Below are 26,580 nucleotides of genomic sequence, written 5' to 3'. Positions count from 1 at the left end.
CTGGAGGTATCCAATCACTGAATCTGGGGGGTGCCTCCGTGAGTGTGTGCGTGTGTGTGTGTGTGTGTGTGTGTGTGTGTGTAAAAATTCACTGAGCTGAACCCTTCATATCAATGTTGGTGCATTACACCACAATAGAAAAGAAAAGGGACAATCATTTCTTTCAAAAAGGAATTTTTAATTTAAAATGTCTTCCCTAAGCAGACTTTGCTTACTTCACTACTTCCTTGGGAAGGGTCCCATCTCCTTTATCTGGGAGGAAAGAATCCAATCCACCTCAATGGTGGAGCTCCAGCTTCCTGGCAATACCACCTAGTGGATATTAAATGCGCCAGTAGATTGGGGTGATATTCAGAATATTTCACAACTGGTATAAGCAGCGTGTTGACCAGAAAAGCAGAGGCCCACTAGTTCAAGGCCCCCTAGAAACAGCATGCATGGTGCAGGTGCACACCAAACTGATTATCAGCCGTGTGTGCAACAGTTCCCAGCTTTGTCAGGCGTTTCTGCTCATCTTCCTGCGCAGTGGTATAGACTGACATTAGAAACTCAAGGGAATGAGCAGCAGTAGCTGTGAGCAAAATCTCTCAACTGAGCGCACAATGCTCCACGTGAATTCCCATCCACCTCTGTATGTGCTCACCCTCTTTGGGTTCTCCTCGGGATCGTCTCCCATTCTCCCTAAAGTTCCAAGCAGCTTTAAGAGCACCATAAAAACAAATAATTACATAGAAAAGAGTGTTCCGATTCCACTGGGTACCCTCGAGGCCATTCTTGGGCTGTGAGTGACATCTTAGAACAACTCATATCCTCTTACTCTGGCATAGACCCCAGGCTGCTGTTACTCCACCTGCCATTGCCAAGCTGGTGCCCTAGTCAGGCAGGCGAGACCCCACGAGTCTTTCATGGAGGTGGGAAGTATGTGCAAATCATCCATCCTGACAGCGCAGCCCCAGACTCGGGCGGCTGGCTCACTTCTGTTGACGCATGGGGGTTTGAACACCAAGTGAATCATGCCCTGCCCAGCTGCTCTGAGCCAAAGCCATTCAATTTGCCCATCATCTACTGGCCCTCGAGGCTGCCCAAACATGAGGGGTCAGTGACGCTGAAGCAAGTGGCGCTCTGCCAAGTGGTGGCTTTGCTCTGTGATGGCCCCTTGCAGGGACACATAGCAGTGGCCGCCATCTGGCAGGGCTAGGGGAAGAGAGGTCGGGGAGTGAAGTTGGGGCAATAAGAAAAAAATGAGTTACCTTGTTGAAACCTTTGGTGACCAAATTGATTGCAAGCTCACGGCTGATCCCGTCCACCCAGGCAACATCCTTTTCTCCAATGGGTTCAGAGAGGAAGGCTCTCAGCCTGGGAGACATGTGATCCATCTTCTGTAACAGCGGTGGGAGAACAGGGTTAGGAGGTGGCTGGCTGCTCACAGGGAGAGAGGACACTGGGGGACTGCCCTGCTGAGGGATGGGGGCAACAGATGGCAGGCTTCCTCCCACCATTCAATATTTATTGAGGACTTTGAGATGTCAGGGGCAGCGCCCTGCCCTGAAGACCTCAACACATCCATTCCCGCCTGGATGGACTGAGAAATGTACAATGATGGCCCTGGATGCGTCTAGTAAATTCCACCAAAGGGGTGTGTTTAATGCTAAGAACTGTGATGGGTTCCTCTCTGCTACTCTTCCTGCTGTCAGTGCTTAAAGAAACACTGCTTCTTGGGAGCAGAATTGTGGTTGGAGAGATGGGGATATGTTGTTGGTCAGAAGGTGCAAAGGTTTAGTTACGTGGAATGAATAAATTCTGGACATCTGTGTATACAGCACGGTAATAATAGTTAACAATAATATATTGTATACTTGAAGACTTCTAAGAGGGTAGATCTTAAATTACATCTTAGTACACACACATACACTAAAAGATACCTATAAAGAACTGACGGATCAGTTGTTTAGCTTGATCATGGTGATCTTTTCAGTGTGTGTATGCCAATCAAATTGCGCACCTTAATATAAACAGTTTCTGTAAGTCCAAGATTTCTCAATAAAGTTGTCTTAAAGGGAAAAAAAAGAAATCATTGCTCCTCTTAGCTAATTAACCCACCTTCTCTCTTTACTACCAACACTTTTTCATATTTTTATTTTAGCATTTACCACACTCTGTAATAGTTGGTTGTTTAGTGACACAACAGAAAACTCTTCAACTGGATCAACTATCAAAGAAGACATTATAAAACTCAAAAGCCCAAGGGTAAGGATGGGTATGGTGCAGTCAAGGCCACAACTCCATTTTCTCTGATTCTTTCAACTTTTCCTCCTTGTGTTGGCTTCGGTCTCGATTGGTTCCCCTCATGGCAGGGAAATGGCTGCTTTAGGACTCATATTTCCCAACACCGAGCCCCAGAAGAAGAAAGGAAGAGAAAGAACGTGTCTCTGAGGCATTCCAAGCAGAGCCTCATCCAGTCCTGAAGGTCTGCATAGGGTTACCAGTGTGAGCTTAGTGTTGGCAGTACACTCCAGTCCTATATCTGGGAGGGGAGTTAGCTTTCTTCAAACCATATAAGCTGTGAGATCAAGCATAGTTACCTGAACAAAATCAGGATTATTATCCGGAGAAGGTGAGCTGAGTGTTAAACAGTAACCATAATACCCCACTATCGTCCACCCCTTTGGTGACCCAATGTCTATACATTCTTCTTCCACTACATAATCATCAGAAATACCCACACTTGGCTAAAGTAGACTCACCTCCTCCCCCAATGGGTGAAGCCCTATGACTCATCCAGTTACTGGATTCAGATTCAAGTTCATATTTTCTGGAAGATGCATCATATTCTCCATCATGTCTGGAAGTAGCAACTCATGGGATGATAACTTATGAACTGAATTCTGAACTTCACCACCATCAACATAGTCAATAGTGAGGGGGAAAAACCCCAGTTTATCTGCAATAAGAATTTCCAGAAGGGGAATTCTCCATTTGGAGAAGGGGACCATGGGAAACACATTCAGGTGTCATTGGCCAACAGTACATGCAGTCTTGAGGAAATACTGGAGATTCCTTGCCATGGTGGTAAAGCAAGTGCCTTAGTCAGCCGAGATGGTGGCCCCCAGCTCTGCGTTTGGGTGTAGCTAGCCCGTCTGCTGCCTTGCCAAAATTTGAGTGGGCGTGTGTCTTTCAAGGAAAGTCATTGCTTTAACAACACACTTCTGGTTGGTACAAGTTCAGGGGTTGCCCCAAGGAATGGGCAATTTCAGGCATTGGTTGGCTCCTTTCTTTGGCAAGTCAGCATCCTTAAGAATATCCTGGATTTCTTCTATTCAAGTCTTTGGGCTGGTAGTTCAAGCTGGATTTGGTCTCAGGTCAGAATCCTTGAGCTGGCAACAGGGCTCTGTGCCTTGCCCACTGCCCTGCTCCCCAGATTAGTGGCATCTTCCTTCACCTCTGACGCGAAGGTACCCCACGTCGGCTACCTGCCCCCCAGCTGTATCCTAGCTCCATGTTCTCAGTGAATGAGCTGTCCCCTTCATCAAGCTTGAGGTACCTAAGACAAGACACTCCATAAAGACCTGGGACCTGGGGACACTGTTTTTCCAGGGCCCTGATCTTTTCTCTTGCTAAGCCACCTGATTTGCTGCCTGGGTTCTAACTTTAGCCAGTTACATCAGCTTTTCTGACCCAGCAGGGCTTGCTTATCAAAGTCCAGTCACTTCAGCTGGCATGCCACAGGCAGAAAGGCCCTCTCTCAGCAAAGCTGTGTTTTTATTCCTCCCCATTTTCAAATGGGCTACCCTCCTCCTAAATTTGAGTCTCCTAGGACCTTTTTTTTTTTTGTTTAAAGATTTTATTAATTTATTTGAGAGAGAGCACGAGGAGGGCCGGAAGGAGCAGAGGGAGAGGGAGAAGCAGGCTCCCTGCTGAGCAGGGAGCCCAACGCAGGGCTCGATCCCAGGACCCTGGGATCGTGACCTGAGCTGGAGGCAGACGCTTAACCGACTGGGCCACCCAGGTACCACAAGTCTCCTAGGATCTTAACAAAGACTGCCAGAGGTAGCCAACATCCTGAGTATTTCCCACCAGATCTCTCCAAATGTCCTATCTCCCTACACATAGGGTCTGTATCCCAGGGTTAAACAGGGAGAACCAGCCATTTTGCTAGCCCGGGATCAGCATCTTCCTAGTTCAAGGGGACATCCTGCTGCTCTTCATGTGAATACCTCTTCTCAGCCAATCCACATTTGAGGTTTGCTTATTGTAGCATCCCCTTCTTGGTACCAAACTCTGGGTCAGTTTGGACAGTTTGTAATTCAAGGAACAGAAAAATCCAGTTCAAACTGGCTTACATAGTAAGAAGGTCTTATTAACAGCTGCCACCAAGAAGTCCGGAGGTGGATCACATGCTTGAGGAAGCTCTGGCTTGAGTTCCCTGCAACTCTCTTGGCTTGGCCTTCCTTTATATATGGGCTCAATCCTCAGCTTGACTCTTTCGTGGAAATAACTGGGCTGTGGCCAGACCTGGCATCACTTTTGCAAGGCACGCCCTCCTCCCTCAAAAGAAAACTGTTTTTCCCTAGAAGCTGCCAAGGAATGCCTTCTCCAGTCCAAGTCATCATATGTCAAGACCAGATATGTGTCCTACCTCTGGTTCAGAAGGCAAGTCAGTGACCTACAGAGCACCCAGGCTGCAGGGGTGAGGATGCGGCACAAAGTCAGGGTAGTTGCCATGTTAGTGGGGGTAGTTACTCCATACCATGATATGGGACAAGGTCAGGAGAGCAACCCAATGTCCACCATATATTCCCCAGTAGATTGTGAGGGCCACAGCTGCCTCCTAACGCCCTTTGCTTCCCACCCCAGCCCCAGGCAGGCAAAGGGCAAGCACTTGGCGACGGAAATGACCGATCCATCCATTGCTTTCAGATATCTCCAGCGCTGGCCCCCTCACTTGTTCCCACGCTCCCAGTTCTCCACACCTAGAGTCTAGCTCCCCTCATAAGGCTTCCTGCCACAGGAGACATTCTGTGACACTTAGGGACACACACTCTCCAAGAAGTGATGAATCTGAAGGCACTGACTGTAGGAGTTAGGAGGCATCTAAGAGACCTTGATGTGCCAGCTGGTTCGAGGAAGGGGAGCACAAGGCAAGACTGGGCCCCAATACTGCGGGTCTCAAATACACAGATGTGTGAGCTGTGAATACACTATTATGGGGGAGGGGTCTCCATCTCTCCAGCAGCTAAATATGAAGATCTCTCTTAATCTGTGAAAATACGCTAAAAAGTGAGCTCTGCAGCCCCCATCACCTCCTGGGACGAGGAGTCGGCATTGGGGGTCCAGCTCTGGACTGGGCTGTAGGAGATCAGTGTTTCTGAGCAGGAGGAAGAACCCCAGAGCTCTTTCACCAGCTTTGTCGGGGAAAATTCCATTCACTATCCACGTTGGCCATCTGTTAAGTTAAACATCTCTGACCATTAAAAGAATAAATGGAAACTACAACATCGCTATCAATGCAGCCCAGCAGCATCAAAGACAGGTAATGATTAGCAACACCTTGTGTGTATTTGCTTTTCTCACACAACTGATCTCATTTTGATCCTTGCAACACTCTGGAGCATAGGCAGCAGGAATTTTTATCCTCCTGAGGATCCACTGAATAGAGGCCTTCACATTCATTAGGATGCCTTTGTCTTAGGCAGTGGTTCTCAACTGGGGGCAAATTGTACCCCCCCTCCGCCAAACCCCAAATTGGCAAACTGTCTGGAGACACTTTGGGTTGTCAAAACTGAGGGAGAAGAGCTATTGGCATCTAAGGGTAGAGGTCAGGGTTGCTGCCTAACGTCCTGTAATGCACACAACAGCCCTTCCACAACAAAGAATTACCCGGTCCCACACGTTGGTAGGTTCAAGGGTGAGAAACCCTTGGCTAAAAGTAACAGAAAACCTGATTCAAATGGTCTTAAAAAATACTTTTCTAATCTCACATAATCATAAATCTATCAGTGAGGTGGACCCCAGGATCTTGTCAGTCAGCGTCTGTGTGTGTGTGTGTGTGTGTGTGTGTGTGTGTGTGTGTGTGTGTGTGTGTGTGTGAAGAACCAGGCCAGTTGCGTCCAAGGTCCCAAAATGCATACAGAATTTGCTTGGGTCCCGTCCAGACATGAAAACTTCCAAAAGGAAGGACAAGCCATTTCTTCTCGGGTGTTCCCAGAACCTCTTCAGTAGAACTTGCCTTAGTTGCATTGGCCAGAACCAGGCAGCATGCCCACCCGGAAACCAGTCACTGGCCAGGGGAGTGGTTTGCGTGGGGATGCAGATGAGGTCAGCCCGCTGGACATATGGCCTTTCAGAGAACGCCAGGTTCTGGAGGAAGTAGGGAAAGGAGGTGGATGCTGGGTAGCAAATGACTGAGTCCACCATGTCTTCCAACCTGGTCAAATGTTCTGTCCATCACAACTAGCACTTCTCAAAGTTTAATGTGCACATGGACCACCTGCGGGGGGGGGGGTCTTGTTTAAAAATGTGGGTTCTGATGCAGAAGACCTGGGTGGGGCCCAAGGTGCTGCATTCCTAACCAGCTCCTAAGAAGATGCCCATGCTGGGAGCTCACAGATCACACTTGGAGTAGCAAGTCATTACATGATGCCACTTTTTCTTTTTATATTTAATGGTGGCAAAATATACATAGCATAAAATTTACTGTCTTAACCATTCTTAAGTGTCCATTTAGGTAGTGTTAAGTATATTCACATTGTTGTGCAACCAACCTCCAGAACTCTTTTCATCTCACAAAACTGAAACTCTAAACTCATTAAATAGCAACTCTCCACCGTCACCTCCCCCCAGCCCCTGGCAACCACCACTCTATTTTCTGTATATGAATTTGACTACTCCAGATTCCTCATTTAAGTAGAATCATAAGTATTTGTCTTTTTGTGACTGGCTTATTTCACTTAGCCTAATGTCTTCAAGGTTCAACCATGTTGTATCATGTGTCAGAATCTCCTTCCTTTTTAAGAATGTATAATATTCCACTGTATGTATATATCATATCTTGTTTATTCACTCACCCATCAGCGGACACTTGGCTTGCTTCTACCTTTTGGCTATAGTGAGTAATGCTGCTATAAACACGGGTGTGCAAATATCTCTTCAAGATTCTGCTTTTAATTCTTTTGGATTGAGTGGAATCACTGGATTATATGGTAATCCCATGTTTAATCTTTGGAGGAACCACTGTACAGTTTTCCATAGTGACTGTACCAGTGCTGTATATTCTTAAACTTTACCACATATTAGACTCACACTGGGAGACACAAATAACCAAAGCTTGGGTTCCTCCTCTAGCATTTGACTTAATTAGCATGGGGTGTGGCACAGACATCGGAATTTTCAAAAACTCCCAGGTGATTCCAATATGCTGCCAAGCTTGAGAACCACTGTTGCCTTGTCATTTGCTTCTCATAAAATTATAAGCAGGTTTTCTAGGTCCCAGCTAAGTGGGTTGTTATAGTGGGTTGTCTATGTCTGTGTTGCCAGATGGCTTATGCTCACCAACTAGCAGGCAGTGTCTGTCCCCCCTTCCCCAGGCACATCATATCTTCATTAGCCATCAGTGGGAAGATTTAACTATGACCCCTGATGGCTTTGAAGTCAGAGAACTTCAGAGCGGACAGGCCTCTATAATGGCCTACTCCTTTTTTTTTTTTAATTAAAAAAAGGGGTCTTTACTTCAAAGGAAATTTTACCTGGAATCCCTTTATATAAAATAGACCAAAGCAGAATAACTCTGTTGACTTGCCTATGAGGGGAAGGCACCAGAGCCACCCTGGGATATATATGGAGCCGTCCCTATGGTTCCCCTTATGACCCCCTCAAACCCCTGTCTGATCCAGCCTACACCCCTCATTTCACCTGTAAGAAAACCAAGGCCTCAGAATTTAAGTGACCTGCTCAAGATCCTACACTTAGCAAAACAGGGTTGACTCTGTTTCCCAGGGGAGCGCTCTTTCTAAGTCATGGGGCATTTCCAGGGTGGGTTTCAGGGTGGGCTATGTTATGGTCAGATCAAGCACTCAGCCATCACAAATGCCTTGACATAGTCCTGCCCCATAAAAGAGTCTTGGGTTACAGGGCGTTCTATTAATTACATCGTTTCGAACCACAAAGTACTGTTTGGGGAGGATACATTGGCAGGAAATGACTTCAACCAAGTCTGGTTTTAGAGGCTAAGAGAAGTCACTCACCTGTTTAAATAAGGAATAAAGGGTCAATGGAATTTAATCACCACTCCCAAAGCAATGACCTTCTGGTTGCAAGTGTTTGACATCCTTTAAAGATCATTTAAAAATCTATACAATAAGTCTTTGTGAAGAGGCAATCCCAAACGCGCCCCATCAGATAAATGGAGTGGGGTGGGGACGCTGCTCTAATACCATACAAATGGGTATTTGGGGCTTGGGATAAGATTTCCAGTAGGGACATTGTACACAAGTTTAAAAAGTAACACCTCTCAACAACCATTAGCTGAAAGTGAAGTCATTAGTCTCTGGAGCCCAAGTAAGATGAACTCTAGAGCTGACCCCAATGATGGAGACACGGGTATGCACCATACAAGAACATAGCTAGAATACTATAGTTTCTTGAAATCTAAATGGAAAAGTGTAATATTTCTAAATATATTACTTTGCATAATATGTTATTTTAAATGTGTATAATTAAATTATGAAATGAAAAGGTATAAGCAAACTATTTTATCTACATCCCTAAGAGTTTATACATTCAAATGGCCCAAAAAAGCATTTTCGGAGGGGTCTTCTAATTGAGCAAATGAGAGGTTCTTTTATTTTCCTGTTTGCTTTATATTTGGGCATATGTAGTACTGCCTACTCCAGGAACTGTGATGTTGATATCACTTAAGCTTTATGTTTTGCTCTCCCCTTTTATTGAAGGGGTACAGGACAGAAATCTGCATAGGTGGTCACATTGTTGAGGGGGCTGCTGCCCACATTTTTTCTAGAAAATGCCCCCTATGGTGAATCTTTTTTTATGTGAAGAAAAAAGTATACTTTTCAAAATTGGTATATTTGTCTTTATGAGGAAAAGAATTTGTAAACATATTTCTCTTTTTACTCAGCCTACTGGGAAGCTTTGAGCTAAACCTACCGGCCACATTTAGAAATCAGCATGGATAAAATCTCTCTCCCTTCCTACTTCTCATATTTGCTTCTTCAGCTCAATGCCCTCATTTTCTTTCTACTTTTACTTTAAAACTTAAATTTATGTGCTCAGAGTACTCACACACTTTTTAAATTATGCTGCTTTATTACGTGCTCAAAGCCTCAAAGATATGGAGAATAAAAATAGTTCCTAAACTAAGCAGATTTATGGAAAAATTCAGGGTCCATCCCTATGGTCTCGAAATCCTGCAGCCTTGTAGCACCAAGGGAAGACAAGAAAATGAGGTTGAGAATAATCTCAGGACTGTCCCTACGGAGGCCCTTGCCTCCAGCACGCAGATGATGGGACAACGGAGTTGGACCAGGAGGGAATGAGGACAGTACGCATTTCTCACCCCTCAGGATCCAAAGGAATGTTGTCTCTCAAATACCATTCCTGGCTCTCTACACCTCTGCCCCGCTCCTCCAAACTCTCTCTTCTCCCTTCAAATGACCCGGTCTGCCTCTCCCTCCCAGTCATTCCCAGATAAAGAATAAAAAGAAAGGTGGTAATGTTCCTATGACATTGAGGTCTGACTCTGAGGAGCTCTCTCCCCCTTAAGCTGTTAAAGGTCTGAGGAGACACTGTAAGGTTGCCTCCCTTTTTGGATGGAAGCTCATGTCCCCAAGGCATAGGGCTCTACTTTGTACAGTCAACTCAGGAATTACTTTCCGGGGCCTACCATGCTCACCACAGTGTCCCGTGGCCACATTTCACCTTCTCAGGCCACATCCTGGTGCATCTATGAATGGCTTTCTCTGTGAGGATTGCTCAGCTGGCAGGCTCTGTGCCTGCTGGAGGCCATCTTTGTCAGGATGTATGGAGAGCCTGCCTGAGAAGGAAGCGACATGGAGAGAAGCAGATCTGAGGGCAGTGCAGATGGGCAGAAGAAATGCCCAAGCTAGGGAGTCAGAGAGATGCAAATATCTGTCCTTCACTTACTAGCTGGGAGACCTTGAGAGGATTTCTGAACCAAAGACTCTGTTTCCTCATCTGTACAGTGGGCATAATGAATGTCACCCACCCACAGGGTGGTTGTGCAGATCAGGTGAGTTAACTGAATGTCAAATGTGCAGTACACTGTCTGGAAGAGAGTAAGCACCACTGCAGATGAGACAGTTCATTGGGGTTGTATCGCACCATGATTTCCCAAGCCTATTGTTACACAAATCTCTATCTATGGTTATATGGTCAAGTTGATTTCTGTTGCTTCTAAGCACAATCTTCTTCTTCTTCTTTTGGTTTCATTTTTTATTTAAATTCCAGTTAGTTAATATACAGTGTAATATTAGTTTCAGGTGTAGGACTTAGTGATTTATCATTTACATACGACACCCAGTGCTCATCACAACAAGTGTCCTCCTTAATGCCCACCACCTTTCTAGCCTAACCCCTGCCCACCTCCCCTCCAGCAATCTTCAAGTCTATTTTACAGTTTGCTTCTCTCTTTCTCCCCTCTTTGTTCATCTGTTTTGTTTCTTAAATTCCACATATGAGTGAAACCATATGGTGTTTGTCTTTCTCTGACTGACTTATTTCACTTAGCATTATACTCTCTAGATCTATGTTGTTGCAAATGGCAGGATTTCATTCTTTTTTATGACTGAGTAATATTCCATTACATATATGTATACACACATACACACACACACACACACACACACACACACCACCACCACCACCACCACCACACTTTCTTTATCCATTCATCAGTCAATGGACATTTGGGCTCTTTCCATAGTTTGGCCTCCAATGTGCAGAGGCCCATAAGACATAAGGGTGCGTGTATCCCTATGAATCTCTATTTTTGTATCCTTTGGGTAAATACCTAGTAGTGAAATTGCTGGGTCATAGGGTAGTTCTATTTTTAACTTTTTGAGGAACCTCCAAACTGTTCTCCAGAGTGGTTGCACCAGTTTGCATTCCCACTAACAGCATAAGAGGATTCCCCTTTCTCTGCAACCTTGCCAATATCTGTTGTTTTCTGTCTTGTTAATTTTAGCCATTCTGACAGGTGTGAGGTGGTATCTCATGTAGTTTTGATTTGCATTTCCCTGATGCCGAGTGAGTACTGTCTTCTAAAACATGAGCCTGTCTGTCCTTTGCATACCATGGACAGACCCTTTGGCATCCATCCCTGTGAGGGTTGCCTGTTGTCCACCGGTGCTCAGCACTGGCTCTCTCTACTTCTAGGGCCAGCACCTCTATTTCCCTTTGGGGACTCACTCTTCCCCAAACTTCAATCTCTGTCTTCTCAACCCCCTGGCTCCAGGGGGCAACCATGTTAAGGCCTGGCCAATGGAACTAGTACATCATTTTGGCCACAGCAATTGGTTCAGAAATGGGATGTGGTGTGTTCCCTAGCCCAGGCCAAGCTCAGCAGGCAGAATGTGAGTGCAGAACCACTGGTGACCATCTCTGTCATCACCTGTCCCTGAGAACATGCCTGAGAAGGAAGCAACATGTAGGAAAGCAGATCTGTGAGAAGGAAAGAGACATTCCCAGGACTCACTTGCAGTCCTGGATCTAGCCATGCCTGAAGGCACCTACCCTTGAACTTTTCAATTGTATCAGGCAATATTTCCCACTTTTGTTTAATTCAGTTTAAGTTGGGATTTTACAATCTGTAACAAAGAGCCCTAACCCATCCACCCCCCCATAGTCATTCACTCATTCACTCACTCATTCATCAAGTGTTTGTGGTATGCCTTCTATGCACCAAGCACAATGCAAGGCACAAGAGCATCTTCATTCCACCTAGAGGTCTGTGGCAGGATTAGTCCCATAGGCAGACATCAGGGATGGAAAAAATCATTTTTCAATGACCGTTAATGCTCATCATTCACAAATAAAAGGATTATTTCCCTTCCTTGCTCTGAATTCCAATTCTACAATGGCAAACAAGATTCCTCTATTCCTTGGTGGCTGTCTTACACATGAACCTTTAATTGTAAAGCTTTCTCCTGATGCCTGTGATGAGTAGCCAAATAAATACAACAATTTCTCAGAACTTTACTGAGCATTGTCTCTTATAAGACCTTGAGTCAAGTCTATGAACCTATAGGACAAAGGCTTCTGCAGGTTCCTGTCAGAGAAAACCTCAGTGATGAGCAGGACGTTCCCACAGGCAGCAAGTCACATCTTTGGGGAACCATAAAGGAGAGGGAGGATGGTCTTCATGAATTCCAGACTCCAAAGGTCAGTGTGGATCTACTAGAGCACTCTGGGGTGTGCCAGACTGGGGGTCGGAGACCCGAGTCTGCTCTGCCCATGACCAGCCGTTGGGCAAATCACTTCCATTTCGTGTATATAAAATCAGAATGTTGAATTAGCTGGACCTCATTGTTCTGGTCCCTCCCAACACCGTGTGTCTTTGTTAACTTACAGTCTTTAGATGATACAAAATTCATACAGGGTCATAGTCCCTATTCTACCATTGTCAGGTCCAAAAAGCTCTGAAAACCAAAAGATTTTTTAAAAACTTATTTGGCAGCCAAACCTGGCCTAGACCAACACAAAACTATTTATAGTCTTTATTATCCCACTTAGTGTGAATATTTATACATTTCACCACAGGAATATTAATGGGCTTGTTTACAATGTACTGAGCCAGACTCCACCAGGAATGTTCTATAAGACACAGAATAGGCACCATATTGCCTTTCTAAAATTCAAAAAAAATCTAAGTTTTCCTAAAACTTCTAGCTCCAGCACTTTTGAATCAGGTTTTATAGACTGACATTAAGATCACTGTGCCTGCAACAGTCTCCCGTAGAAGATGCTTGTCTCCCCAGCTTGCCCACACTCTACCTTTCTTGTCCATGTCACTAAGGTTCTGTCCCTGTCACTAACCCTTTCTCCCCAAATAGAATTGTCCCCTTTCTCCTATCTGTGCTGGATATCTTCTGTCTGCATAGTGGTTCTAACTGGGACTATTGGGGCTTGCATCTTTTCTTCATGAAAACATTTCCTCTCCTCTGGGGCCCCGTTCTCTATAAAAGACCAGGCGCTGAGCTAATGAAATAAGTCATCTAAGGAATGTATCAGGGTTTTAGTTCCTCTCCCTGGACAAGGCATCTGCATTTCTAACACAACTTTTTTCACTTATTTTTATTTTTCATTGTGGTAACATACTCATCACACAAAATTTACCTTCTCACTAATTTTTAAGTGTACATTTCATAGCATTAAGTATACTCATATAGTTGTGCCAGCAATCTTCAGAACTTTTTCATACCCATTAAACACTAACCTCCCATGCGCCACTCCCCCAGCCCCTGGCAACCATCATTCTACTTTCTGTCTCTATGAATTTGAGTACTCTACGTACCTCATATAAGTGGAATCAGACAGCATTTGTCTGCTTTGTGACTGGCTTATCTCACTTAGCATAATGTCCTCAAGGTTCATCCACTTTGTATCATGTGTCAGAATTTTCCTTTTAAGGCTGAAAAATATTCCATTGTGGGTATATACCAAATTTTATCATCATTCATTCATTGATGGACAATTGGGTTGCTTCTGCCTTTTGGCTATTGTGGGCAATTCTGCTATGAATATGGGTGTTCTATATTGTATATTTTTAAACCCCTTGATTTACATTCCCTCATGGGTAGAGCCGCTTGATTCTGCCTCTCTCTGCTGTTATAGCCCTAGTGAGAGCAGGAAAACAGTATCGTCTTGGGAAAGAGGAGGATTTCCCCCAGAGAAAGGAAAAACGAAGGGAGAGTCTATCTCATCTGCCCCACGGATAATGGAGAAAGCTTGCTCCATTATCCAGAGAAGACAATGTCCGTGAGGTGGGTCATAGGGGCAGGGGACTTGACCTTCCCTCTCTGGGACAAAAATCCCCAAATGAGCAGACCTGCAAGATTCCAGACGAGATCGGGCACGTTCAGGGTGGTATGGCCGTAGACTGGACCTGCTAGATTCCAGAGGGCAGTGTCCGGAATGCCAGCTGGATTGGGAGAATGGTGCCTGAGACGCTGTGGCCTGCTTCCTTGGGCTTACCCACGAGATGACAGGAAGAGGCACTTCCTAAACATTTGTGGCAGTGTTGCGGCACTGTGAACAGTGGCTAGATAGAGGAGCCTGAGCATGGGGCAGAAGACGGGCTGATGGGTGAGCTGAAGCCACGAGTCAGAACGAAGAGGCCCCATGAGTGGGGATCTTCTAACCAGGGCAAAGGCCCCAGGCACAGACTCCCGAGGAGGCTGCCAAGATATCCCTAAAAGTCCAGATGGGGCTAATCATCTGTGTGGACCAGAGCAGCCTCATGCCACAGGATCCGGCTATTGTCCTGCAGATTCTGCGAGTATTCAAAGCCTTGTGCCCTCACTGCCATCAGGACCCACCTGCACTTCTCCCTTCCCCACCTCCACGGCCACAAAGCTTCTTAGGAAGGTGGGAAGGGGCAGAGAGGTCCCTAAGGAGACACACTTTGCAACAGAGACTCTTTAAAATTTACAACTGAGGGATGCCTGGTTGGCTCAGTCGGTTAAGCATCTGCCTTTGGCTTGGGTCATGATCTCAGGGTCCTGGGATCAAGTCCCGCATTGGGCTCCTTCCTCAGCAGGGAGCCTGCTTCTCCGTCTGCCTGCCGCTCCCCCTGTTTGTGTTCTCTCTCTCTCTGACAAATAAATAAATGAAATCTTAAAAAAATAAAAAAATACACTAAAATTAAGAAAAATTTGCAACTGAAAAAACAGATGAGGAGGTCCTGACCAGCTGATGCACCCATCCCCCAACTGCTTGTGCGGCTGCTAAATGCTCCTGGGGGTGGCTCCCCCCAGGGCAGTATCTCAGCAATGGAAGCTACCACACAGGGAGACACCTGGGAGGTTAGAAGGCCCAGGCCTGGCCTGAGGGAGGCCAGAGACCTCTAACCACAATGTTGAAACTCCCTGCCCCCATCCCTTTGTCTCAAGTTGGGACCAACTCTCTGGCACCAATTCTGTTCCAGAATGCTCATGGGGTCAGGCAGAAGCTGGTTCCAGCAGGCACCGCAGCCTTACTCAGCCCCTGCTCTCCTGTTTCCCTGCTCCCCCAGACTCGGGTGGCCAGATTTAGGAGATAAAAATACAAACTACAAAATGCCCAGTTAAGTTTGAATTTCAGATAAACAATCAATAAATTTTAGCAGAAGTATGATCGAAATATTTCATAAGACAGACATCCCAAAAAAGTTATTCACTAATTATCTGAAATTCAAATTTAACTGGGCATCCTGCATTTTTTCCAGCAGCTCTCTCCTCCACTCCTGACTCCGCAGAAGCCGCTAAATTTCAGCCCACACTCCCAACCCTGGGCTCCCAGGTGAGCCATGCGAGTCAGAAATTCTTCCTGTTGGGATTTCCCTCCCTCTCTGGATCTGATGAAAGCCACAGACTCACCAAGCTCGTAGCTGAAGGGTACGCAGCACAATAATGCCTGGCTAGGGAGAGAATTATTGTAGGACCACATGTCACTCAGAAGTCGCCTCTGAGGCAAACGCTAGTTCGGATGTCAGGGTGCCCCTGCTCATCTGGAGAGAACATCTGGTACCAGCAGGGATCACGCCTGGGTTGCAGGCAAGTGGGAGAAATGGAACCAAAGGGGGCTCACGTTTGTTGAGCACCTATGATGTTGCTGGCCTCTGTCTGGCCATGGTCCCACATAGTCCTCAAAATTCATTTGGCAGCACTATTTTGAGAGATGGAGAAACTGAGGCCCAGAGGGGCAACAAGGATCACATATCTAGTAAAAGGCAATGTTGGGTGTAAGCTCAGGTCCGGGTGGCTCCAAAGCCCATGCTCTTCCCTCTCCAGGATGGGAATCAGAAGAACAACCACAGGAAGGTTAGCAGGTGCTGTCCCCGCCTGCCCACAACCTCGAGGGGCTCACGGTTCCCTCAGCCAGCACCCATGGCTCTTCCGGCAGCTGATGGGTGACAGTAGGTGGATAAATGCCCAGTGCTGGCATGGCTCAGGTGGGACAGTTCCCAGATATCCCCAGAGGGATCGAATCCCAGTGGCCCTTGGCAACCTGCATGTGAACGGTTAGTGGCCACCCTCCCTCCCTGTTTTGCCTCCTCGCCTTCCTACTTGTATGAGCTGGACCCCTCACAAATTAACCTGCTTGCACGGAAATTTGATTCCCAGGGTTGGTGACTGTGAAAGGCAGCCTAAGAGAGCAGTCAGTGCCTCCCCAGTCTCCCCAAGGCACCGTGTGAAGCTCTTTCCCAAGCATGACTTCATTTGACCTGCCCCGAATGCGAGGAGGTGGGCTCTTTGATGATCCCCATTTTACAGATAAGATATGTTAACTGACTCAAGGCATTGCCGGACCTCAAGCCCAAGTGAGCCTCAAGTGATATCTGTGTTCCCAAGCACTGAGTCATCAGGAGAGGCTTCTGCTGCATTTCTGGGCAATCATTTTCTCTCCTTCCTGCTCTGGACTGAATTCCTTTACTTGGGTGCAAATGCAAACTGGGGCAGCTGGCCATCGGCCAGCAAGGTGACATCTCATGGTCTAGGTGGAATTGTGCAAATGCACAGTGTTGTAAGCAATGTGTTGATTCCATCCTAAGATATGTCAGGTCACCACGCTATGTGTCTTCTGCTTGTTCTTTGGCAGATGGAGTGCTGAGTCCCAGATTCAACTTTCTCTTATTCCTTTTGCTCACATTTTATGTACTTGCCCTTGCCTGCTGGTCCTTGGCAGAGCAGTTCCAGTACCTTCTAAGGACCCCTCCCGTTCTGCCTATCTCTGCTTGTGAGGGTATGTGTCTATGTTCTGTGTGTTTTAGTTCTGAAATTGGCCCTCATGACTTACCCAATTTTCCCAAGTGCAAAGACCTACTTAAGACTCTTTCCAAAAAAAATCACTAGCCTTCTTGGCTCTGGCTTCAGAGAGGGGGTCTCAGCCAGAGTTGGGTTCTTCTCTTTCTGATTTGTTTCCACTCAAAGCCAGGTTCTCAAGGCCATAAAGAAAGTATTTCCCAAAGATTGCCATTGATTTCATTTATTGCATTATTTATGTGAGCAGATAATGAACTATTTGTATTGCAAACATGACTTTTGCAGAGATTACACAAAGGAGTTTCAGTCATTTCTAGAGACCTTTTGGTGTTTTGTAGTCATCAGAAGATAAGCCTGCCCATTTGTAAACACACTCATGGACATGGAGCATAACCACATTCCTTAGGGGGAAGAGACTGAGTTTCCTGGTCTGGGCAGGGCGGTGCTTCTCTCCTACTAAGGATCAGTCTCAACCCTGGATTGTCAGGGAAGAGTTTAGGCTGCAGTGGACCTTAGTCTCAATGACCCTTTTGAAATCAGACACCCTTTGGAGCATTTATTAGAAGTTCAGACAAGGGGTAGCAAACATAAATCCAAAGGGTCCAGGCAAGTGAAAAAAATAAATTAGTGAGGAAAAACAGTGTGAGGGCAAAGATAAACAAGGCCTGACATTTGGCATTCATCGGGGAGGTGACAAAAGGTGTGGGCTATGGCTGAGTGCTGTACCACATCCCACGAAAGGAGGTAGTCCCCTCATAGGAATGTGGGTCCCAGATGACCAGATATGGTGAGTTATTTCAAAAGAGTCTAAAAATTTAGATTTTTATGTGCAAGTTCCCATTTTTAAAATGTTGGACAATAATTCAAATATCTCTAACACGATGTGGACCCAACCGAACAAAGCCATTCCACCAGTTTGCCTCTCCTGCTATAGACTTTCCTTCCAGAAAAATGTCCAATGCACACACATAAATATAATTTGACATCAAATTTCAGAAGTCTGTGGACCAGGGACCCCAGGTTAGGAAACTTTACCTTCAAGTTTCAACTCATATAAAACCTTCATCTTGGGTGAGTGGTTCTCATCTTTAAACTTGGACGTGGTTTCCCGGGGACATGTTCTAATTTTCCCCATGAAGGTCATCTACAAACAGACAACCATCATTCCTGCCTCTGCTTCCCATCTTTCCACTTGGTGGCCAGACACTCACTACTCCCAGCATCTTCCCAAAGGTCCCCACTGGGATTTTCATCTCAAAGGCATCTGCTGATGTTGAGTCATCAGGAAAATGCAAATCAAAACCATAATAAGATATCACCTCACACCTGTTAGAATGGCCAGTATCAAAAAGACTGGAAATAACAGGTATTGACAAGGATGTGGAAAAGAGGGAACCCTTGTGCACTCTTGGTAGAAATGCAAACTGGTGCAGCCACCGTGGAAAACAGTATGGAGTTTCCTCAAAAAATTAAAAATAGATCTACCACATGACCTAGCAATTTCACTTCTGGCTGTTAATCTAAAGAAAACGAAAATGCTAATTTGAAAAGATATCTGTACCCCCATGTTCATTGCAGCATTATTTACAAGAGCCAAAACGTAGTAACAACCTAAGTGTCTACTGATGGAAGAATGAATAAAGAAAATGTGGTATATACATAAAATGGAGTATTATTCAGCCATAAGAAAGAAGGAAATCTTACCATTTGCAATAACATGAAACTTGAGGGCATTATGCTAAGTTAAATAAGTCAGGGAAAGACAAATACCACATGATTTCACTTATATGTGGAACCTAAAACACAAACAAACAAATAAAAACAAACTGAGCTCATAGATACAGAGAACAGATTGGTGGTTGCCAGAGGTGGGGGGTGGGGGTGGGTAAAATGGGAGAAGAGAGTCAAAAGGCACAAACTTCCCATTATAAAATAAATAAGTCACAGGGATATAACGTACAGCATAGTGACCATAGTTAATAAAAGTGTATATTTGGAAGTTGCTTAGAGAGTAGATCTTAGAAGTTCTTAAAAATTTGTAACTATGTATGGTATTGGATGGTAACTAGACTATATATTTTGCAATATATACGAATAGTAAGTCATGTTTTACACCTGAAACTAATATAATAGTATATGTCAATTATATCTCAATTAATGGGGAAGAAAAGCATCCACTGGTGGAGACATGGTTTCCAGTCCATGTAGACCTGGCTGAAAATGCTAGGGTGTGGTCCCCAATCTCTTCCCTCCTGGGCCTTGACTGCTGATGGCAGGTGCCCACCCAAGTCATGCTTGGTGCTGGCTCTGCTCTCGACATCGACTTCTCCACCTGGTCTTTGGATAGAGTTACCTGGAAGTGACCAAAGAGACACAGATGCCATCCCCCCTCTCATACAGAGGAAGACCTGAAAAAGCCCTTTGCACTCCCTGGGCTCTGAGCCATTGCTGTCTGCTCAGTGTTGCTTCTCTGAGTTGCAGGGGCAGAAAAGAGCCAAGCCAGGGCATTGGCGGGACCTGTGTTTGATCTTGGCTTTGCCCCTGTCTAGCTGGGAACTTGGACCTGAGCCCACCTCTCCATTACCACCATCACATAAGAAGTCCTTACTATGGAGGCACATTGAAGCCATACATACATACATACATATATATATATGTACAATCCTCATAATAAAGCTGTGAGGCAGGAGCTCATTTTAGCCCCATTTAACCGGTAAGAAAACTGAAGCTTAACGAGGTTCAATAACACATCCACAACTGTGTCCTTGGCAAGGAGAGGAGCTTGAGTCCTTCATGTTGAGCTAATTCTTGTGAGTTCTGCCAACTGACCAATGGCCACTTTCTATTGTTTGTAAATGTGGGCCATTGAGTGGCTTAGAAGCACTACATATGAAGTGCTCGCACCAGAGAAGTCCTCAAAGATGCTGTTGTGATAACCACCACCTCACGGCGCGGCCCTGACGCACAATCTCTGTCTGGATTTACGGGGCATGCCTGGCCCCAGGAACCTGATCTTCCCCGGGCCCCTCCTGTCTGGCACTCCTAGTGCGCTGGCTGTTGCTACTCTTCCACGTCTGGCCAACCTTGGAGCCTCTTCAACCTCAGAATGCTGCCATCTTGCTGGGCGGGTGGCTGTGTTTTTCTAAGTCCAGACCCACAGGGCTTCCTGCCTGGTCAGTGGTTCCCATCAGGCTGGCAGTGGCAAAGGGCAGGTCCCAGGCAAGGGTCAACACTCAGGGAGCCTAGAGCCCCTCACAGGGGCCATGCCACGGAAGCCTAAGGGTCATTGCAGGGGATGTCTGGGGGAGAGGAAAACACCTTTCACGGGGAAGGAAAACAACCAGCTCTTGGGGCACAGGCCACCCTGAACTACAAGGCAACTCTTCCAATGCAGCATCAGATTTGTCAATGTCATAGCAGCAGGGGAGAAACTCCATACTAACGAGTTACACTAACTTGCCCCAATCACGGTCCCTTTCTCAGCCTCAGTTGATTCATCTATAAAATGGGTGAGGTGGAGTTAGGTTGATAATTTTCCAAAGTGTGCTCAAAAGAACAATAGCCTTCATCTTCTTCCCCTTACTCTTGAGGATTCACAGTTTACTCCAGCTTACTCAAGGTCCCTGACAAGTCCTGTGCAGCAAGGCAACTGCCGTCTTAGCCTAACCCACTCCTTAAGCTTCCTGGACCACACAGCCTTTTAAGTAACATCAATTAACATCCCTTGGGCCAGTGTTCTGTGGAACGTGCCTTGGCTAATTTTCAAGTCTTTTCTGGTACTAAAGGTCTTAGCCCCTCTGAGTCAGTGCTGGGGGCCAAGAGGCCTGGCTGGCTGTGGGCTCCCTGACATCAGTAAGGCCCCTGCCCTCTGCTTCCCCAGCCATCACAGAACACCTGTTCTCATGGTGAACTGTGGGGAGTTCTTAGCTTCTCAAGAGCTCTCTCTTCTTTCTGATTTTTGCACCTTTCTTGACCCCATTCCGTGTGGCCTGGGTGGAGCTGGCCTCACTACCTGGCTCCAGGAGCATACGTATGACCAAGGCCTGCCCGTTGAGGTAACACATCCTCCTGGCCGCCATGATTAGTTCATTGTGGACATGGGACTCCAGTGGGACCAAGCAGAGAGCACTCTGGTACTTTTGCTGGAAAGATTAGGAAATAAATGGTGTCTTCTTCCTGGTGTGGTTGCAAAGCAGGGGTCATCTCTTCCTTCATTTTGGGAAAGCCTGCCAGAGAGATCTCTAGGGGGAGGCAGAGCTGATGATGGTGAAAGTTTTCTGACAACATCACTGAGGGGCTGGATCCAGCCATTCCTGAAGCCATGGCATGCCATCAATCCTTTTCCATTAAACTATTTTGAGTTTGATTATAGCTTGTAACTGAAAAAGCCCCGCCCCACCAATTTTACAAGAGGTGTGGTGGGAATCCAATATTAGAGAAAAGGAGGAAGGAGCTGTGGAGCTTGGTGAAGCAAAGTGTGGGAAGCATTTGGAATATGGAGTGGGATGGTTCTTGTGGGCACAAGCCTGGAGACCAGGGGAGAAGGAACTGATCACATGGACCCTGGTGGTAATGGGCAATGCTTAACCCAGGGGAATGATGCACCAGTGGTTGTGTCTGGGGCCAAACCTAAACATAAGCAAGCCCTGACAGGATGCACTCTAATACAGCCTTGCCGGTGGTTCTGATGGTCATGGACCCAAGGCTTGGCATCTCCTGGGAGCTTGTTCGGAATGCAGAATCTCAGGCCACACTGCAGACTTACTATATCATCATCTCCATTTTAACAAGGGGTCAAATGGTGCATGTGCACAATCCAGTTTGAGAAGCACCACTATTGGGTTATCGGTAGTGACTGTGGTAGTGAGCAAAGATGGCTGCCACTAGTTCCTTCCTTCCTGTATGCCCTGCCCACTGGAAGGTGGGCATTCCCCCTCCCCAACCCCCTTTATCTGGGCTTGCCCGGGACTTGCCTGGACCAACAGAATGTGGTGAAGTGGTGGGGCCAGGACTGTGCTTGGCCCTCAAGAAGCCTGGCAGCTCTGCATCCTCCCTCAGAAGCCAGCTGTCATCAAGTCTGACTAACCGCATGGAGATGCCATCTGGAAGCCATGTGAGTTCCAGAAGGGTGTGGGAGCGACCCTCGCTGATGCCATGTGGAGCTGAGCCCTACCCAAATTTCTGACCCAAGGCATTGGGAGAAATCATTGATCATTGCTGTATTAAACCACTAAGTTTTGGGTTCCGCAGCAAAAGCCTACTGAGGCAGTGACTGTCTTGCCTCCTGCAGGGTGTTCACTCGCTCTAGACACTGTGCTGAGCACTTTCCACCTGCCAGGTGCTATTCCAGGCACTGTTCCAGGTCTGGGGGGTAGTGATCACGAGAGCTAGCACCCCTGCTCTTGCAGGACTGAAGTTCCTGTCCAGGAAGATGGCAGTAGCCAGGAAAATAGCCAAACACAATGCCATGGTGGAATGTGTGTGCCCCCCCACCCCCAGCATTCGTCTGTTGAAATCCTAACCCCTAGAGTGATGTAAGAGGAGGCGGGGCCTTTGGAGGTGATTAGGTCATTAGGTGATTAGGGTGGAACACTCATGAATGGGATTAGCGCCCTTATAAAAGGAACCCCAGAAAACTGTCCACCACGTGAGGCGACAATAAGAAAAGGTCTGTCCACGACTGGGAAGCAGTTGCTCGCCAGAACCTGTCTGTGCTGGCCCCTAATCTCAGACTTCCCGCCTCCAGAACTGTGAGTTACGCTTGTTGTTTATAAGCCACCAGTCGATGGTGCTCTGTTATAGCAGTCTGAACTAAGACACACGATAATTTCGGAGAAATCAGGAGCAGTTGGGAGTGGCGCTGGGGACGATATCAGACAAGGTCAGGAAGGGTGCTCTGAGGAAACACTCTTGATCTGAGGCGGTGATGGTGGACAGGGGCAAACTGTAAAATGACCAGAGGGCAGGGCGATGCTGCCAAAGCCCCAAGGGAACAACTTGGCTTGTTAGAGGCATAGGCTGAAGGTCTGGCTGGTGAATTCAGCGGGAGGGGGCCGCCATGTGGGGGGGCTGGAGAGAGGGGAACAAGGTCAAGAGATGAAGTCACAAAAGTTGGCAGGGCTACAGCCACCCGGACCACTAGCCACACAAGGCTGTTTTAAGCCAAACTTACGTTAAAATTAAAATTGATCATTCAGTTCCTCAGTCCCACTAGCCACGTTTCCAGAATCCAACAGCCACACATGACTCCTGGCTACCATATGGGACCGCACAGATGCGAATATCTCCCTCAGTGGGGAAAACACTATCGGCTGGTGCTAGCTATAGAACAAACCACGAGTAAACTAGGCTTCAAGGTCAGACCATGTGCTTTTGAGCTTGGCACTTCATTAAGTCCCTTGAGGTTCTGCTTTTCCCCAGGATTAAATGAGGTTCTCGCAGCCCAACAGTGGGTCTGAATTATCCACAGCAAGGTGCCAAATCCCCGAATGGTTGAACTGGGGTCTTACCAGGAGAGCATGTTCACGGCTTCATCCATGGTAACTGGCAGCAAAAAGGCCTGTTTAACTGACTTCTTTGCAACCTCATTTAAGCTGCCAATTTGGGGCTCCCTGATGTGAAAAAAGAACAGAGCGTGGCTACTATTTCAGGGCAATGCGCAGAAGGGAAATTGCTACAATTAGCCAAAGCTGATTTTGATTAGCATATTTTCTTCCTTGGCGCATAACATCTGTTGGTGTGGAAACAGTCACTCCAACTTGTCCTGTTACGGCGAGAGGCACAGGCGGTGAAGGAGGCAGTCCCACGGGGAGCCCAACGGCAGCCAGGACGAAGCCGAAGAGGAGGTAAAATAGCCCCTGAGCAGCTGGGCAAGTCACAAGCAGTTTGTCCTTGGGGAGGATAAATAAGGAAGTGCTTCCCTGCACAGGCTGGGAGGCGACAGGTGGAGGTGCCTGCTCTCCTTGGAGTTGGCGAGAGCTGCATTGTCATTATCGTTCGTGGCGGCTCCCCAAGTCCCCTATCCCTTGGGGCAGTTACCCAACCATCGTCGTCTGAGAAATGCGGATGATGACACCACCTGATGGGTGAGGGCAGATTACGTGAAATCATCTTGGTGAACACACTTGGCATACAGTCGGTGCTCAGTAAGTGTTGGCTGAATCATAATCTTCGCAGGAAAGAGTTTCGGGAGAGGGAGAGAGATGGGCTAAGTAAGGGATGTCTGATCAGCATTCAGACTGGTTCCAGTCCTGGCACTGTCATCCCTTCATTCATTCATTCAACACGTATTCATGCTGGGAATTGGCTCTGTGGCCTTGGATCACCCCCCAGAACCAGCCTGGCTGCCTGCTTCCTACCTGCGGGTTGGGGGAGCTGGTCTCTATGGTTCCTTGCAAGTTTTCCCTGTTAAAAAAGTTTGCAGCCCCCCTGGAAGGCCTGACCCATTTGGGTTCAAACATGGAAGGTGAACAAGGTTTTGAGACCCAGATCCTGCAATCTGGGATTTGGAACAGCTTTTAAAGAGCTTTTGGTTCAGTTCCCGACAGATCACAAGGATCCTGTCCCAGCCCTGCTGACGGAAGGCACCCGGTTTGCCCGGATGTTTCCAAAGGTACTCTCGCTGCCTCCTAAAGGAGCCCATTCTATTTTCAGAGCACTCTAATCTGTGGGTATGCTCGTCCGCATACGGAGTGTATAGAAATTCTAGGCTAATGTCCCTCTTAAAACGTGGCACCCAACCCAGCACATAGTTCTTAGTTTCCAAATCTATAAAATGAGCATGAAAACACATACTTCACCTTCCTGGTGGCAGGAATTGAGAGCAATCACAGGGATAGTGGGTCTGAAACGTAGTAGATGCTTAGTGTTTGTTCCTTTCCTTTCCGAATGAGGGCTCAAAATCATGGGCTCTCAACAAACCACCCCTGCGTGTGAGCTGTTCTGCACCTGTGCACACCCGCTGGTTCCTACAGATGGCAAATGGTCCATGTGGGGAGCCAATGGGCAGACAGGGCAGTGGGGGAGGCAGGCTCTGCCTCCTGGTGCCCCCGGTGCCCATCCCCACTGTTGGCTGCTGAAGACCTTTGGGCCCGGGACCACCCTCAAGCCACGGCTGGTGACTCAGCTGGGAAAAAGCCAGCCTCCTGCCCTCACCACCCCTTACCCCCGCACCTTCTTCCCTGTTGCCCGCCCTTCCGGTGTTCTCACCCATCTACCCACTTCCCATAATGGTCTCAAATCTCTCTCTCTGTCCCAAGAGGGAAGGAAGAGACTTGATACACTGGGCACCACTGGGAGGTGGATTTAAAAACAGCCCAAGAGAGAAGGCAAAGTGTGCCGAGAGGAAGGCCGTCGTGCACGTGGTCCGAGGGGAGGCGGTCTCGGCCTCCCTCCAGCGGCCAGCGAGGATCCACCTACTCACGCTGCTGTGAGGGTATCACTGGACCAGTGGCTGCCTCTGTCCCCAGCATGGACTCAAGTGATTCTCTAGTGGCGACGCCATCTCAGAACCTGGCCTCCTTGCCCCAGAGCCTCTATCGAGCATCCAGATGACCTTTGTCCTGGGAGCTGAGGCAGGTGGCAGACTGGGCCCAGGAGGTGATTAGAATATCAGTTCCTGCAGATGGCAACCCGCACAACAAGGTCAGGAGAGGGGTGTCTGTGTCAGGTGAGCCCGCTTCTCTGGGAAGGGCTCAGGCTTGTCCTGGCACACTGCTGGACGCCCCAGTGGGTCTGCAGCTTTGAGTGTGGGACCCTGAGGCACTAGGCCAGCCAGCCAGCAGCTGTGTTTCTGTCCATGGTTCTCAGAGTGTCTGAATACTCACCAGGAGTGCCTGGCAGGTCAGCTTGTCTCGGTTGCCGTGGCCTTGTAAGTGCAGGCCGGCCCTAGGATGGTAAGTTTATATCCTAGGTGTAGGGGCAAGTCAGTTCTGAGATCCTGAATGGGGCCACATTGTGATGTCACACCACTGGGGTCCCCCACAAGGCCCGCCGTCACTGCTGGTGTCAGGGCGCAGGGAGCCCCTCCTGAAGAAATGATACAGCTGGGGCACTGAGACCCCAGTGCAGTGCGTCCCCTACCCCGCCTCGTTTGGGTCAACACAAGTGAAACAAGTACCTCTTTTAATTTTTCCCACACAAATTGACTTCAAGGCGGGGGGACCCCCAACCCTTAACTCTTCCTTTGCGCATTTTCTATGATTGATTTAAAAGTCCAGGGCAGACCCATGACTATTCCCCCACCGCCCAACTGGTGTGTTCAGAGGCAAACAGAAGAATTTAAATATTAGCTCAGAAAACAAACAGGAAAATGTAAATCTCCCCCACCCTCTCTCCTTGGTCAGACCCGACATGGATGCCTCTCAGGGTACCTTCTATAGTTTCCTATGCCTGCGCTGCTTCCCTCTGCAGGTGACTGATAATTAGGTACAATTCCTATTTAATAAGCCCCCCTCCCAAAGAAAAGGAAAACCCACAAAAGGGGCCAGTTGCTTCTCTGGTGCTTGAGGTTGGGAGCGGGAAGCATTCTAACCAAAGAGCAAATGGCCTTGCCTTGGAGACTAGCCTACATTTTAGAGTCTCAACAGTG

At 47.3% G+C, this 26,580-nt stretch overlaps 1 protein-coding gene across 3 annotated transcripts in view; it reads right to left on the bottom strand.

Annotated features, from left to right (window-relative positions):
- The window catches only part of BANF2 (BANF family member 2), a 32,611-nt gene extending 6,693 nt beyond the window's left edge, over positions 1-25,918 (bottom strand). The window contains exons 1-3 of one of the 3 annotated variants that reach the window (XM_025876839.1): positions 25,817-25,918; positions 25,414-25,608; positions 1,251-1,379 (exon numbers count right to left, since the gene is read on the bottom strand). In XM_025876839.1, the coding sequence (XP_025732624.1) occupies positions 1,251-1,376 (126 nt within the window). In that variant the 5' untranslated portion in view covers positions 1,377-1,379; positions 25,414-25,608; positions 25,817-25,918. Of the gene's footprint in view, positions 1-1,250; positions 1,380-9,904; positions 10,046-25,413; positions 25,609-25,816 lie in introns of all 3 variants that reach the window. The other 2 variants (XM_025876836.1, XM_025876838.1) reach the window with 2 other exon arrangements.
- Between the last annotated feature and the right edge of the window lie 662 nt (positions 25,919-26,580).

This window comes from Callorhinus ursinus, unplaced genomic scaffold (assembly GCF_003265705.2).
Source record: "Callorhinus ursinus isolate GAN/ISIS: 27379988/994484 unplaced genomic scaffold, GSC_fseal_2.0 scaffold29, whole genome shotgun sequence".
Classification (NCBI taxonomy): Eukaryota; Metazoa; Chordata; class Mammalia; order Carnivora; family Otariidae; genus Callorhinus; species Callorhinus ursinus.
Note: the sequence above shows the minus strand (reverse complement) of the source record. Positions and strands in the feature narration are given on the sequence as shown.